At 39.4% G+C, this 15,308-nt stretch overlaps 2 protein-coding genes across 2 annotated transcripts; one reads left to right on the forward strand and one right to left on the reverse strand.

Annotated features, from left to right (window-relative positions):
• Positions 1-3,544: 3,544 nt before the first annotated feature.
• On the reverse strand, positions 3,545-4,507 carry LOC117013908 (olfactory receptor 1P1-like). Its single transcript, XM_033091474.1, has one exon. It carries the CDS (start codon positions 4,496-4,498, stop codon positions 3,545-3,547), a length of 954 nt encoding a protein of 317 aa, XP_032947365.1. The 5' UTR covers positions 4,499-4,507.
• Positions 4,508-5,933: 1,426 nt separating this feature from the next.
• Positions 5,934-6,360, forward strand: LOC117013976 (proteasome maturation protein-like). The gene has a single exon (XM_033091635.1). It carries the CDS (start codon positions 5,935-5,937, stop codon positions 6,358-6,360), a length of 426 nt encoding a protein of 141 aa, XP_032947526.1. The 5' UTR covers position 5,934.
• The last annotated feature ends 8,948 nt before the right edge of the window (positions 6,361-15,308 follow it).

Here is a 15,308-nt window from a genome sequence, read left to right on the forward strand (position 1 = left end):
TCTAGGGCTTCTCTTGGGTAAAACGCATTCATTCTTCTCAATGTCCCAAGGGTCCAGCCCAGGATTTAGGGCCCAGAAGACATGAATAGTGTTTGCCTTTTGGAAGATTATATGGTTTAGGGTCCAGCAAGGTTTAGCTTCCCTCATGCTCGTCCACTCAGATGTAAGTCATTAAGAAACTACTACAGCCTAGGAGTCTTCCTCAGTAAATAAGTTTGGGTTTTGGATTTTCTTGAATAGTGTCAGGGTCTTGACCTCTTTTATTACACTGAAAAATTCTGACCACTAATGATCATGCCTTTTGACTTAATTCTATTGAGTTAAGAATATTAAAATAATTTGCATGCAACAGTTTCCTAAATACAACAGATGAATTCTTTTATATACACATTTGAAACATACTATGTATTTACGATTCAGAAGTAACCTTGAACATTTTTAATCAGTAAAAATATACAAAACAGTCACAAATGGAAATAATACTGGCAAAGTGCCCTGTGTTTTTATCCCAGAGACACAGTATAGAAGCCTTAGGCTAAGAAAACTGAAAAATGGGAGCGGCTGGATGGCTCAGTTGGTTAGAGCACGAGCTCTCAACAAAGTTCCCAGTTCAATTCCCGTATGGGATGGTGGACTGCGCCCCCTGCAACTAAGATTGAAAACGGCGACTAGACTTGGAGCTGAGCTGCGCCCTCCACAACTAGATTGAAGGACAACAACTTGGAGCTGATGGGCCTTGGAGAGAAACACTGTTCCTCAATATTCCCCAATTTAAAAAATATATATATTTAAAAAAGAAAACTGAAAAATGTTAGTTTGTATATTAAGAATATGTTTAGGAAGTGGAGAGAATAACAGCTTTCCAATAACTATTTCCATTTAAAATAGTCAAGCGTTTGAAGTCACTGAGTTTGAAGTCATTGAACTTAGAATTAGAAAGCAGCGACCCCCTGCAGGAGTCAGAATTCTGAGGCAGGAAATCCAACATGGGAGCACCCCATTGTTTCTTCACTCAACCCCTTCACAATGCCGGGCTTGGTTTCCACCTTAAAGGAGCTGCTGAGGTCACTTCTATCTCAGAATTATTTGATAGTATGAACAAATTTTTCATCTCGCTAACTGCAATGAATGATACTTTGTAAAACGCTTTTCCATTTTAAAACATTCAAGTCTCTGTATCCCAATGGACGAAGCAGCAGGCACTGTTGGGCGTCTGAGGGTAACATCTGCACCCTACCAATCTGTGTGCCCTGTAAGCCGGAAGCATGGAGGTGTGGAGCAGCCTGGAGTTCAGCTGTCTGTGGCACCCCGGATTTGACTAGAGTTTCTCTACTATAATAGCCAAACTGTAGACATTTTCCCTAAAATTCTCAGTTATCAATCATTTTATTTCACAGAAGAGAAGACTAGACTCATACAAAATAAGCGGAGGCCCTTAGGTTAGCATCTGGGACTCCTTCCTGGGAACCAACCCAGAGGTTTTTTCTTCATGAAGCTCTTCAATAAATTTGTTCCAAGTCCTCAACTTCACACAATGATTTTTGTATTTACTCTCAATCTTGACACGGAAATGTGAATTTTATACTCTAGAAATGAAAATCTTATCTTTGATGCAGTCTTGGTTAAGGCTAGAGGCCACAAGTCTCAATGGAAAGAACCTTGAGAAGATACAAGATTCCTTTACTGCATAGCAGCATTTGCAATCAGCCATGACTTAAGCAGATAAGGAAGGTTAGGGAATATTACATTTCTATATTTTATCGTCTCATTAAAAATTATTCATAAATCTGTTTGCTGAAAATAACATGGACCATTCCTGTATTGTTCACAGGTTGGTTTTAATAGTTGCAAATATTTTTTTGTTGTTACAGGAAGACAAATTCTGAGAGAAGTCTAGACCTGCGTTCAGTTCCTGATGAAGACATATCCTATGTAAAACCTCAAATAAAATTACAAACTAAGCATGTGTAACTGTTTGTTTACATCATTACAAAAATCTAAGTAAATTTTGCTGATTGCCAAATGTCCAGTTGAGAAAGTCATTATCCCATGAGCATCTTCAAGATACACAGTAATTGTTTTCAGTGCTAAGCTTGTTGCCGAAATTCTCTATTGCCCTATGGAAGTTACCTTATTAAAAGTGGCTTGACCTAGTTGAGTCATGATAAATTCCGGGTGAATAAATCAGTCTTTATTTCACTCTTCTTGTGGTCCTCGTAATCCTTCAAGATCTTAAAAAATGTGGTCTCGGAAAATTTTTTCTTTTGTTTCTATTTGGAAGATTGAATATATAATATGGCTTTGCAGATGTGATGACAAGAGATTGGCCAGCTTCCATACTCATTTAAAAATCACTATCAGTATCTCTACTGCAGAGGTTTTCAATTCACCATCTCTAATCTGCTGTCTGAAAGGTTTAGTGACCAGGTGATCAGGATTGATGAGGAAGATCTTGCCTGTCAGAGTCAATATTTGTCCCTATCATCCTGCTGGCCCCAGCAAGAGCAGCTAGCTGTGGATGTCTCTACAAGTATGGCTAACCAGATTCTAGGTTACTAGACCTACTTAGTTCTAATATAGTTAAAATTCCTTTGACATTTTTATCTTTATAAATTCTTTTTATCATCTTTCTTTCTTTAACTACCTCTTATGTTTTTCCATTTCAAGTCTGTTCATACGTTTTCTTATCTTTGGCTTTATTTCTTCTACACCCAGAGATATTTCTACCGGGATTCCATTTTACTATTACTTTCTCTACCTGTCTGATGGAACCTTACCAAGCAAGTGGCCCAGCTACTCAAAGCGTACTGCTCAGACCACCAGCATCAGCATCCCCTGTGAGCCTCTTGGCAATGCAGGGCGTACGGGGAGATGTTGGTCAAAGGGTACAAAATTCAGTCCTGCAAGATGAATCATTTCTGGAGATTGAATGTACAGTAGTGTGACTATAGTTAACAATACTCTAGTGTATATGTGTAATTTGCTAATTTGCTTAAAGGGTACATCTTAAGTGCTATCACCACACACACACAGAGAAGAAAATGGTAATTTGCATTATTTTAATGGTTACAAAGATTTAGACTCATAACCTTGAGACAACAAGTGCTTGTATAGTTTCCTATTTTTGTAGGAAAAAATATACTTGTTCACTTAAAATCAGCACTTGCAATCAAATATTGACTTTACTTGCTAATATTTTGATAATTAACCCACATTCCATCACCTCACTGATGGAGTTTTGATGAACTAGCATAAAAGCCTGCACAAACTTTTAGAATTATGAACATTGCAAAAGACATTCATCCTCGTGAAGTTATTGTACAAGTAAAAAATGAGTAAATAAGTAACTCTTTAACAGATGAACTTAAAGTACAATGCGGAATCTTGAGATTTTCCTCAGTAATATCAAATTCATGGTAGGAGTTGAGGAGGGGAGTGGCAATTAGGCACATGTGGGATTCAGAAATGAGACACTTGAAGTAGAAATTACCATGACGTTTCTCACACGAAGGAACAGAAGACACCTGCAATTTCTCTGCAGGTGTTACTGGCCCCACGAGAGGGAGACTTCGCCCTTGCAGAGTCTCACCAGGGCTCCTTTCATGTCCTTGTTCCGCAGGCTGTAAATGAAGGGGTTCAGCAGAGGAGTTACCACGGTGTACATGACAGCAGCTGCTGTGTCCTCTTCCACTGAGTTGGAGGAAGAGGACGATGGGCACAGATAAGCCTTGATCACGGTCCCAAAGAACAGGGCAACAACAGCAAGGTGCGACCCACAGGTAGAGAAGGACTTGCGTCTTCCCTGGGCAGAGGGAATCCTCAGGATGGCTGAAATAATGTGGATATAAGAGACCAGGATGAGCACAAAGGGGATTAAAATAACTGCTCCCCCCAAGACGAGGACCACAAGCTCGTTGACCTGAGTGTCTGAGCAAGACACCTTCATCAGGGGTCCCAGATCACAGAAGAAATCAGGAATGATCTTCTTAGAGCAGAAAGAAAGTCGGAATATGAGGAAGGTGTGGGTCATGGCAGCAAGACTCGGAAGGGCCCAGCAGGCAGAAACCAGGAGTGTGCAGCGCTGGCGGCTCATGACCATGGTGTAGTGGAGAGGGTGGCAGATGGCCACGTAGCGGTCATAGGCCATTGTGACAAGGAGAAAGATGTCCATGATTCCAAAATTCAGGAAGAAGTAGAGCTGAGTCAGGCATCCTGCATAGGAAATGGATCTGCTCTGGGTCTGAATGTTCACCAGGGCCTTGGGCACGGTGGTGGAGGTGAAAAGAATGTCTGCACAGGACAGGCTAGCGAGGAAGAAGTACATGGGCGTGTGGAGACATGTGTTGGTGCCAATGGCCAGAACAATGAGCAGGTTCCCGGCCACAGTGACCACATACATCCACAGGAACAGCAGGAAGAGGATGCGCTGCTGCTCTGGCCTCTCTGAGAATCCCCAGAGGAGGAACTCAAAGATGCTGGTCTGGTTCCCTCCTGCCATGAGCCTGGAAGTCAGAGAAAGAGACCTCGAGTGAGACCCATTAAAACTCTCTACACATATTTCACTCTAGATGATTGATGAATGTACCATTCTCTGACCTCTAGAGAAGAAGAGGAAAGAATGACCTTAATGGATTTGTATTGATCACATACTATGTACACTGTGTATTTTTATTGAAATCTATTAAGTAGAATATACCAGGAAGTATGGGAGACACAATTTAAGAGAATTAAACTAGACTTCCTGGTTTATTTATCTACTCTTCTTTGTGTCCCAAATTTCTTTAGTTATAGTTTATTTTTCTTCAGCTGTACTTTTAGGGGAATTAAATTAAATGTTATAAGTTAATTTTATTGTTGTTTTTAGTAACAAAAGATATTGTCTAAAGAAAGAAGGGACTAAGAGTATATATTATACTCTTATGTTGATAAAGGTATCAACATAATGGAAAACACCATGTGATCAGAGAGAGCCCATGCAAATAAATGTGTAACTTCAGATGAAATGAATAACCTTTGGAGAATACAATGTACCAAAAATAACCCTGGTAGAGAGAAAAAGTCTAAGCCAACCACGTTTCACAAACAACAACAACAAAAATGTTACATTAATCATTTTTCTGTTGGTAGGACTGTGATAGAAACTACTCTTAAATCTCAGTGACTTACAAAAGCAAAGATTTATTTCCTCTTTTTATATTATGTCAACTGCAAGTTGTATGCAGCTCTGATTAAAGCAGCCCTTATTTGGGACATGCCATTCTTGACGAAAAGGAGAAAAGACATAGAGAGCTCATTATGTTTCTTAAAGGATTTGCTTGGAAGTGGTACATATGTCCACTCACTTCCATTGTTAAAAAAAGTAACATGCTAACCAGATGACAGAGGGACACAGAACTATAACCTCTCACAGGGAAGCAGTGAAAATGACATAGCAAACAGTGGGAGTGTATAATCCTCCTTCTGGGAAGATAGATAACTGACAACAAAAATATAGTATAGCATATTTGGCAAACAGCTACTCCCTAAAGAAGTGCCAGGATCACCCAGTTTCACAGGGCATCCCACCAAGCCTTTAAAAAGTAGACAATCTCTTTTTCTATTTAGTATAGAGTATAGAAAGGAAGGAAAACGTCCAAAGTCTTTTTTATAAAGCAGGTACAATATTGATTTTAAAGCTTGATGAGTATTGTACGAAAACATGAAAAACAATAGACTATTGAGATCAGGAATATGTTACAAAATCAACATACACAAATCAGTCATATTCACTGTGTATAAAAACAATATCCACTTGGAAGATGTGATGAAAGATAATAGCAACAACAAAAAAAGGGCAAAATACCCATGGGAAAAACACTTTTAAAAAGTTTTCAAGAGCTGCTGGGCCGACTGGCGGTAACTGGGCTGAGAGGCTGTTTGCAGAGCAAGTTGAAGATGAATGCCAGAGGACTTGGATCTCAGCTAAAGGACAGTATTCCTGTTACTGAACTTTCAGCAAGTGGACATTTTGAAAGTCATGATCTTCTTCGAAAAGGTTTTTCTTGTGTGAAAAATGAACTCTTGCCCAGTCATCCTCTTGAATTATCAGAAAAACATTTCCAGCTCAACCAAGATAAAATGATTTTTTCCACACTGAGAAACATTCAGGGTCTGTTTGCTCCACTCAAGTTGCAAATGGAATTCAAGGCGGTGCAACAGGTTCAGCATCTTACATTTCTTCCAAGTTCAAACCTTTCACTGGATATTTTGAGGGGTAATGATGAGACTATTGGATTTGAAGATATTCTTAATGACCCGCCACAAAGTGAACTAATGGGAGAACCACACTTGATGGTGGAATATAAACTCGGTTTACTGTAATGCAGTGTGCTGTCCGTGAAAATAGAGGGGCTACATCTTGTTTATAGTCGTCTTTTTACTATAATTTTATGTTATACAACACATGAGAATTGTTCCCTAAATAATATCTGATCATTTGGAAGTATTTGGGTCTTTGGTTTATGGCCATGCGACAGGTGAAAACACTAGAGATGATTTTAAAACTCCTGGTTTATATTAAAACAATAGGCTATGTCTTTAAAAAATTGTTGTGAATGAATATTATAAAATCATCTTCAGATTCCAGTTCAACCTATTTTCTGGGTAGTCCATACATTTAATTTTGAAAAAAATTATCGGTATTTGAGTCTCCAGTCATCACAGTAGCATATTTCAGAGTAAACATCTGTAATTGATTTCACTGGCAACACTTCAATTTAGGTATAAAATCAGATATTTGTGTTTTACCTTGTTTCAGTAGTGCTCATAAGAGTAATATTTGCTTTATTGAACTTACTTTAGAATTATAGCCTATTTTTTTATTCTTTCAAGTGGAAAAGTATAAGTTTAGAGGTTTTGATTTGGATCTTGTCTTTACAGTGAAAAATTAAATAAAGTAAACAGCAGATGTCAATTAAAAAAAAAGTTTTCAAGATCTATGTGAGGAACATGTTAAAGCCCCATTAAACCATTGATTCAGGCAAGGATAAAATGATAACAAATGGTGTTAAGGCCATTCAGTGAATGGCAGATGGAGAGCTGGATATTTATATGATGCCAAAATAACACCACACAGATTCCTTCCTGGACACAAGAAAGAAAATGTGAGTTCACAATGGAGGGATCAGGCTATCATTTCACAAATCCAGTGGTGAATCTTACCATCGATCAATCATGGCATACAATACAATGTGATGCGTTTTAGTTAAAAATGTTTAATATCCACGTAATAAACTTGCTGGCAACTTCTAGTTACAGGAACACATCATCTCAAGGAGCAAGTTAGCTCCACCAAGAGCAAACAATCACATCAATTGTAAAAGCAGGACACTACAGCGGTGCCTCCTAAACTTCAGTGAGCGTATAAGCCACTCTGAGCACACAAGTCAATGCAGATTTGCATTCAGTGCTTCTGGGTTTGGGCCTGAGACTCTGCATTTCTAACAAGCTCCAGGTGATGCTGATGCTGCCATCAGTAAACATGAATTTGACAAAGGGGAGATTGGGGCAATCTGTTCAATTAGTCACTGTTGTGAAAAAATGAGTTCTTAGACATAAAAAAAAAATCTGCAACAGGATTCTCAATGACCGGATGCAATGCAAGGTCCTAGATTAAATTCCTATTTTGGTAGACCAAAAGACACTGAAAAGACACTTTTGAGGACAAGTGGAGAAATTTGACTATACACTAGAAGTGGATACTAATAAGAAATTATTATTACTTGGGTTGATGTGAAAATGTTATTTAGGGCATGTGGAAAAGATTACTTTTGAGATGTATGCTTAGTATTTAGGAATGTAATATCATGAGACACTCCAAAGGAACAAAGCAAAATATATGAATCTGATTCAAATTGTGCTAAAATGGAAAGAGTCCTGCATTTGGACATCCAAATGGTTCTCTGAATTTTATACATAATTTTTGAAGGATAAAAGAACATACATTGTCATATCCTGGAATGTTTATATTTCAAAGATAAACATATACCAAATAATTTTAAATAGTAATCAACATATATTGAGAACTTACTCTCCAGAACGCTTTCCAAAGTTTACTTGTACTATCTTATTTAACCTTCACAGCACACCATGAAGTAGAAGCCATTAGCTGGCTCCATTTACATAGAAGATGGTGATGGTCAGACAAGTTAAGTCAAAATAACTAACCTAGTCCACACAATTTTTAAGTGGTAGAATCAAGACAAGCCAAATTCTCCCAAAATCTGAAACCTCAGCTCTTATCTTTGACCACACCAAGTTGATTCTCCCTCTGATTTCCTAGATGAGCTCAAAGCTTCTTTCTCTCTCTCCAAAGAACTCTGCCATAAGGCAGAGTTTCCAGTACTAACAGTTTCCAGTACTAACAGTACGACATTCACTCATTCAACAATATTACTGAGGGTGAACTAAGTGCTAGGGATGGTGTAAACATCTGAGGATAGAGAGAAATTATGTATATAAAGAAGGATGAATTTGAAAACACTTATTCGTAAAGATATCTGCATCCCTATGTTCATTGCTGCTTTATTCACAATAACCAAGACATGGAAACAACCTACGTGTCTTTCAGTGATGACTGGATAAAGCAGATGTGGCACATATGTATATATATTAATATATGTGTATATATGCATATGTACATATACCAGGGGTGTCAAAAAATGTACACAAGTGGACACTTTGGTCAATGTTGCTTAAGCAGTAGTTCGCCATAATCAGAAGTGTCTGGACGCTGATGGAAACCACTTTGAGCACCTCTTGTAATTGCAGAAGTCAAATGTGACTTGTATTCATCTTTTGTTATTGGTATATATTGAATATTACAATTTAAAACAATTTTCCTTTCTTAAAATATGCATTTCTTGGCACCCTTTGTATATACACATATATACACATATATACATACGTATATATGTGTATATATGTGTGTGTGCATGTATGTATATATACGTATACTCATGTGTGTGTCTCTGTGTGTGTGTGTGTGCGTGTGTGTGTAATACCCCGAAATATGATAATCGGTTTTGTTGAACTTCGGTGGAACTTGCATCAACCAAGAGTTGGCCTTCTACGATGCGTAAATACCGTAAATTTGTTACCAGTACATAAAATTTCTTGTATCTTGTATCTGTTATTGTGTTTTGTAATTATTTGTTACATAAAATTTCTTGTACCATAATATATTAAAATACAAACGCTAAAATTCCTTTATAATACAAAAAACAAGTACCTAAATGTAAACAAATAAAAATTTGAATAAAGAAATTAAAATGAGTTTCTACCTGAAAGTTTGGGCCAAAAACGTGGGTGCGCATTATACACGGGAATGCATTAAATGAGGCAAAACATGGTCATTTCACTCTAATGTGGGATATAAAATAGAAAGCAACAAACAAAACAAACTCATGGACACAGACCACAGTGTGCTGGAAAAACAAAAGCTCAGTCTTAGAATATACATAAAGTTGTCTTAGAACTGCTAACTTTTACCACCGAGGAAAACAAATAACTAGAGAGTATGTGTTTAGAGTTCCTTTTTGAACTTAGTACGAGGACATATAGTTAACATACTGCATTCAAGAATTAGTTAGGTTACTTCCTCCTGCCCCCTTTCAGTGTAGTTACATTATTTTTGAAATACTATGGGAGTGGGGTGGAAATAATTTTATCAGATTATAAAATACATCGCATAGGCAGATATATATGTAGATTCAGACATGGTATAGTTACAGGTATAGATATAAAATCAAGGGTAGGAGAAAACCAACCCAAGCAGAATGCAAACAGAAACAAATAAATCCTTAGGAGCCAAGGTGAGGAGGGCCTGGACCGCTGGCCTGGACGGAGACACCGGGACCCAGCAATCTCTGAGGTCCGAGTCTGCGCACTGAGGCACGGCAGGCCGCTGCGCACTGGGCTGCGTGCCTGGCTCTGCCAGACCTGAGCGTACAGGCTAAGAGCAAGACCCTTCTCCCAAGGAAAGAGCATTTCCTGTAAAGTCATACTGAGCAGAGCAGGTTCCTGCCAGAGCCTCCCAGCTGAGGACGGGCGTGATGTGGGAGGGAACTTACATTCGCTGAGTCCTTCTGGGGACCCTGACCCAGGAACTTCCTAATCCCCTCCAGACCACTGGAAGCAGAGAGAGCTATTATCCTCTGCTGATGAGGAAACTGAAGCTCAAAGAGGCTGAGTGAGGTGCCCAAGGTCACTCACTAATAAGTGGCATGATCCGGATTTGCTCTTGTGACTCCAAATGCCAGGCAATGGTTTCCTGGCAGAGCTGATGTTTAGTCTCAAATAGCTTCCTAGAGGACAACTGGTTGGGGTTCTCCTGCTGATGGCCCAATAGATTGGGGTTCTCCTGCTGATAGCCCAATAGATTGGGGTTCTCCTGCTGATGGCCCAATATATTGGGGTTCTCCTGCTGATAGCCCAATAGATTGGGGTTCTCCTGCTGATAGCCCAATAGATTGGGGTTCTCCTGCTGATGCCACCTGGGTCTCCTGTGTTCCTTCTATCAGTCAGTGCCTACCTAACCCTGACTTCGCTCTGTGACCTGTCCATTCAACACCACCATCAATCCGGCACTGTACCTGCTCTGTCAGCACCAAATATGATATTTACCAGTTTCTTGAACACATAGTCTCCCCTCATCCCAACCCCTAGTCCTCATCTCTGGACGTTTTCAATTGCCCTTCCTTCTGCCCGGGACACTCTCGCCACCATCACCTCCCACTCCCCCACATCCCCGTTCCTTGTACTGTCTGCAACTGGGAGCACTGACAACTATAATCTTGCAAGAGACGAGTAGACATTCTCCATTACCACCCAAACCTGAGACCACCTAATGCCAGGATCAGTCCCATAGGAAGGAATTTCTCAGCCAAAACACAGACTCTATTTAGTAGAGTGTCCAATTTTCTGAGTCTCCTACCATGGCTAGACTATGAAATCACAGCCGTTCTAAAAGATTCACCCCGGGGTTTTCTGTGTGTGAAGGGAAACACTGCTCTTACCAATCCCTCCACCCTGCACAGGAGGGCTGGTTCTAAATCCCTCTTGATCGCCTTTTCTGGGAAGACTTCCTGGACACACCAGTTCCCAGGGATCCTCCTTTGTCTGCTCTCCTCCATCACCTATTTTCTGTGCCCCTCATTTGGTGGCTCCCAAATCTCGTCTGCTGGTGAAAAGACTTTTACACTTTAACATCCTTCTTCCCTCCAAACTGTGCAAGTGCTGAGATTTTGTTATACTTTCGTTATCAAATGCTGAGGTTTTTTTCTTCCCTACTTGACTCAGACACTTCAGAGATGGACAACATGCCATATTGACCTGTATATCCTCACTGCCCCTGGACATGCTGGTCCATGTTTGCTGCTGCACAGGGAGCTGTGTTGGGACTCGTGTGTCACCCAGCTGTCAAGCTTACCTTCCTGCCAGTGTTCATCTCTGCCACCATCACCGATGACCTATTGCCTCTTCCTCAATCCTCTACATCATTGGAGATTAACATGAAAATTCTGCCTGTGGACTCAGAGGCAAGACACAGGGACACATGTGAACATAACAAAAGGCTCATGTCCAGGTAGCCTGCCTCTGCTGCAGCAAGCCCCTCTTACACCCCAACTGCAGCAGGGCTGCAGGCAGGGTTCTGTTCATGACATCAGAACCTCTGGAATAACCTTAAGGTCTCAGCCTTGAGCTATAAGGGGACCTGTGCTATTTAGTTCCCAGGCAACCTCAGTGTGAGTTCTCTCGGGGATCCTGTGGGAGTTTGCAGCTTAGTAATTGTCCCATGCCCTTGACAGCCTCTCAGGAGCAGTTACTGGACGGAGGTCGTCCAGCAATATTGTGATTTCCTTTAAGAAAAGTTATTAACTGCCTGTCTCTTGAGTTGAACGAGAGAGCCACCCGATCCATCCAAAATTATCTCCTTTGGTTGCTCATCAATGAAACGACTCTCTTTATTGAAGTCTCTGCTAAAATTAGGAAATCTTGTGCCACCAGCATTTCTGTGACAAGTGCTTTCCGGGCTCTTCCCTCAGGGAAACACTGGAGAAGAAAAGCTTAGACTCTTAGAATATCCTAAAGCTGTCTTAGAACTGCTAACTCATACCACTGAGAAAAACAAATAAATAACTAGAGAATATGTGTTTTCAGTTCCTTTTTTAACTTAGTATGAGGCTATATATAGTCAAAATACTATGTTCAAGAATTAGTTAGGTTACTTCCTCCTGCCCCCTTTCAGTGTGGTTATGTTATTTGTTTGAAATACTATGGGAGTGGGGTGGAAATAATTTTACCAGGTTATAAAACACACCATATATATAAACACATCATATATATATATATATATATATATATATATATATATATATATATTCAGATATGGTATAGTTACCAGGCATAGATATAAAATCAAGGATAGGAGAAAACCAATCTAGATAAAATGCAAACAGAAATAAATCTAACTGGGTTTCAAATGAATAATAGAAACACATTAAAAAGGGGGAAGGCAATTAACCCAAGTAGCTTTTGAACATGGTATTTTTACTACCCTCAGGCTGATGACACATTTAACTATAAAAATATTTTTTATTCTTGTTGTTGATTTGTTTTACACAGTAGAATGAGTTAGTGATTCTGAAACTATGTGTGTCCTACAATTGAGCAAATAAGTAATTATAATGTGGATAATAACAGCCAGGTTTCTTATTGTTGTGGAAGGGAATTTTAAACACAGAAAGTGAAAAGGCTAGAATGAACCCTGTGTGTTGGGCTGAGACTAGAGGTATGTGTGTAAACTCATTGTTCTCAAGATGATAAATACATAGGCAGGTAGATAGATAGATAGATAGATAGATAGATAGATAGATAGATAGATAGATAGATATAGAGGTTTGTGTATGTGTTATATACACATACCTGTATGTCTTAACTCTGTCCACTGAGCAGACCTAGAAGCAATGACATGTCCATAGCAACAAGCACACTTATCATCCAGAAATCAGTTTTGAAATATCAGGAAGGACTTTACACCCCAAATCTGAAGGCAGGGAAGTGAGGAAACATCAAAACAAACAAACAAAACACAGAGAGGTAGAGAACAGAAACAGAGATGTGCATAGATAGTTTACACAGGGATGCAGAAGTCACAGATTAGTAGTTTTAGGAATAAATTCTCCAACCTCTCTCTCTTCCCTCCCTCCAGTCTCTGCTCTAGCTCTCCATTGGCTAAACCAAACCAAATGCCAGAAGATAAGGCAACCTATTGTTGTTTTCATACTGATCAGCTTTCCTGAGTGCAGAGCAGAGTAGAGAAAAGGGATTGAATTTGGATTTCCGGTCAAGATGACAGAGTAGGTGAACGCTGTGCTCACCTCCTCTCAGGACAACATCAATTACAACCAAACGGCAGAAAAATCATTATTGAGAATCACCTGAAGTCTAGCTGAACTGACGCCCCACAATTATGGACATACAGAAGAAGCCAGCTCAAGACTGGTAAGAGGGGCAGAGATGAGGAACAGGATGGTCCCATACCCTCATGTGACCATTAAAAATAGGGAGGGATATCTCAGCTGCAGAGGTCCCCCCCTCCACCTCCCCACCTGGAGGAGCGAGGGGTCCCAGCCCCACACCAGGCTCCCCAGCCTGAGCTTCATTTTCTCTCAACACTCAAAACTTCTTTATTGCTTAAAAATTTTTGTCCTTTTAATTTTCTTTAAGGAAGGATTTCTGCCACCGTCTGAATGTTTTTGTCCCTACCCACAGCCCCACCCCCTACACACAAACAATTCATACACCAAATCCTAATGCTCAATGTGATGGCTTAGGAGGCAGGGCTTTTGGGAAGTGTTTGGGGAGATCATGAGGGTGGAGCCTCACGAATAGGATTAGTGCTCTTAGAAAGAGACCCTACAGAGCTCGCTCCCTCTTTCTGCCATGTGATGACACAAGGAAAAGGGTCTTCTATGAACTGGGAAGCCCGGACCAAACACCAAATTTGCCAGTGGCATGATCCTGGACTTTTCAAGCCTCCGGCACTGTGAAAAATAAACTTCTACTGTTTATAAACTACCCAGCCTGTGGCATTTTTTTTATAGTAGCTCAAATAGACTAAGGCAACTTCTGAATTCTGTCCTGAATATTACTTATTTTCTGAAATGTCAATTCTGCCTTAAAATGCAATTAAAATCATTTTTCTGCTCCTTATTCACTTCTGTCTGCTGTTTCTATGTCAATTTCAATTTCATCTGAATTTGTTTGCTACTCTCATTTTAAATGTCTTCAGAATATGAAAAAAATAATTTTTAAAAAATTCTGTTTCCTTCCTTAACTGCACTCAAATATAAGTTTCTCTTCCAAGTACTTAAGGGACTGCTCTTCTTCTCTTACTCTGCAAATATAAATCATTCTTTTTTAAAGTGTCTTTAAACGATAAGGGATTTAACAAAGTCTGAAATTTTCTAACAGAAAATTAAATTTAGCCTCTTTTACCATCCACAGGATTTTCTCTTTAGGACATGGAAAATCAGAAATCCCTTTCACTAGCTAATGAAAGGTGTAGTCACTATAGACAGAAATATTTGCAATGTTTGATATTAAAGTATCATTTTCTTCATAGTTCTCTTTGATGGCATTGCATAATTTCTTGCTCCTATTGGTACCTAGAAAATAAAACATGGAAATTGTAAGAGATTTCAAAAAATATATAAAGAGAAAAATATGATTACCAGGAGGAAAAATGCTTATGATGAGATGTCATCTGTGTCTCAGGAGTCCATGTCCTGGACCCTGGAGCATGATCTAAACACAGGGCAGGTAATGAAAGAGCAAATAGGAAGGTGTGACTCAAAATATTTGTACACCTAAAGGAAAATGGAATTCAACAAATATTTGAACATCTTCCATATGCAAAATCTGAAGAAGAGTTTGGAGAGTTGTCTAATAATTACATGACCAGTAGTAAAATAGGTACTCAACAGGCAGCATGATAGGTAGTAAAACTAATAGTATAGAGGTAATAAAGTATTGAGTTAGTAAAATAACAGTGCTAACTATGTGCCAGGCTCTAGTTTAAGAACTTTTCAGATATTAGTTCATTTGATCCTCAGAACAACTTTATGAGGATGTCGTTATTGCTGTTGTTATTCTAATGCTAGAGATGAGTAAGGTACATTAAATAACTGTCCGAGGTCAGTTGCAGCCAGTAAATGGCAGAGCCTAGAAGGAAACCCGGCCAGAGCTCACAGTCTTCACCATGGTCC

Source organism: Rhinolophus ferrumequinum, chromosome 21 (assembly GCF_004115265.2).
Source record: "Rhinolophus ferrumequinum isolate MPI-CBG mRhiFer1 chromosome 21, mRhiFer1_v1.p, whole genome shotgun sequence".
Taxonomy (NCBI): domain Eukaryota; kingdom Metazoa; phylum Chordata; class Mammalia; order Chiroptera; family Rhinolophidae; genus Rhinolophus; species Rhinolophus ferrumequinum.

Excerpts from the sequence above, each read along its gene's own strand:
- LOC117013976 (XM_033091635.1), top strand. The coding sequence starts at position 5,935 with ATGAATGCCAGAGGACTTGGATCTCAGCTAAAGGACAGTATTCCTGTT.
- LOC117013908 (XM_033091474.1), bottom strand. The coding sequence starts at position 4,498 with ATGGCAGGAGGGAACCAGACCAGCATCTTTGAGTTCCTCCTCTGGGGA.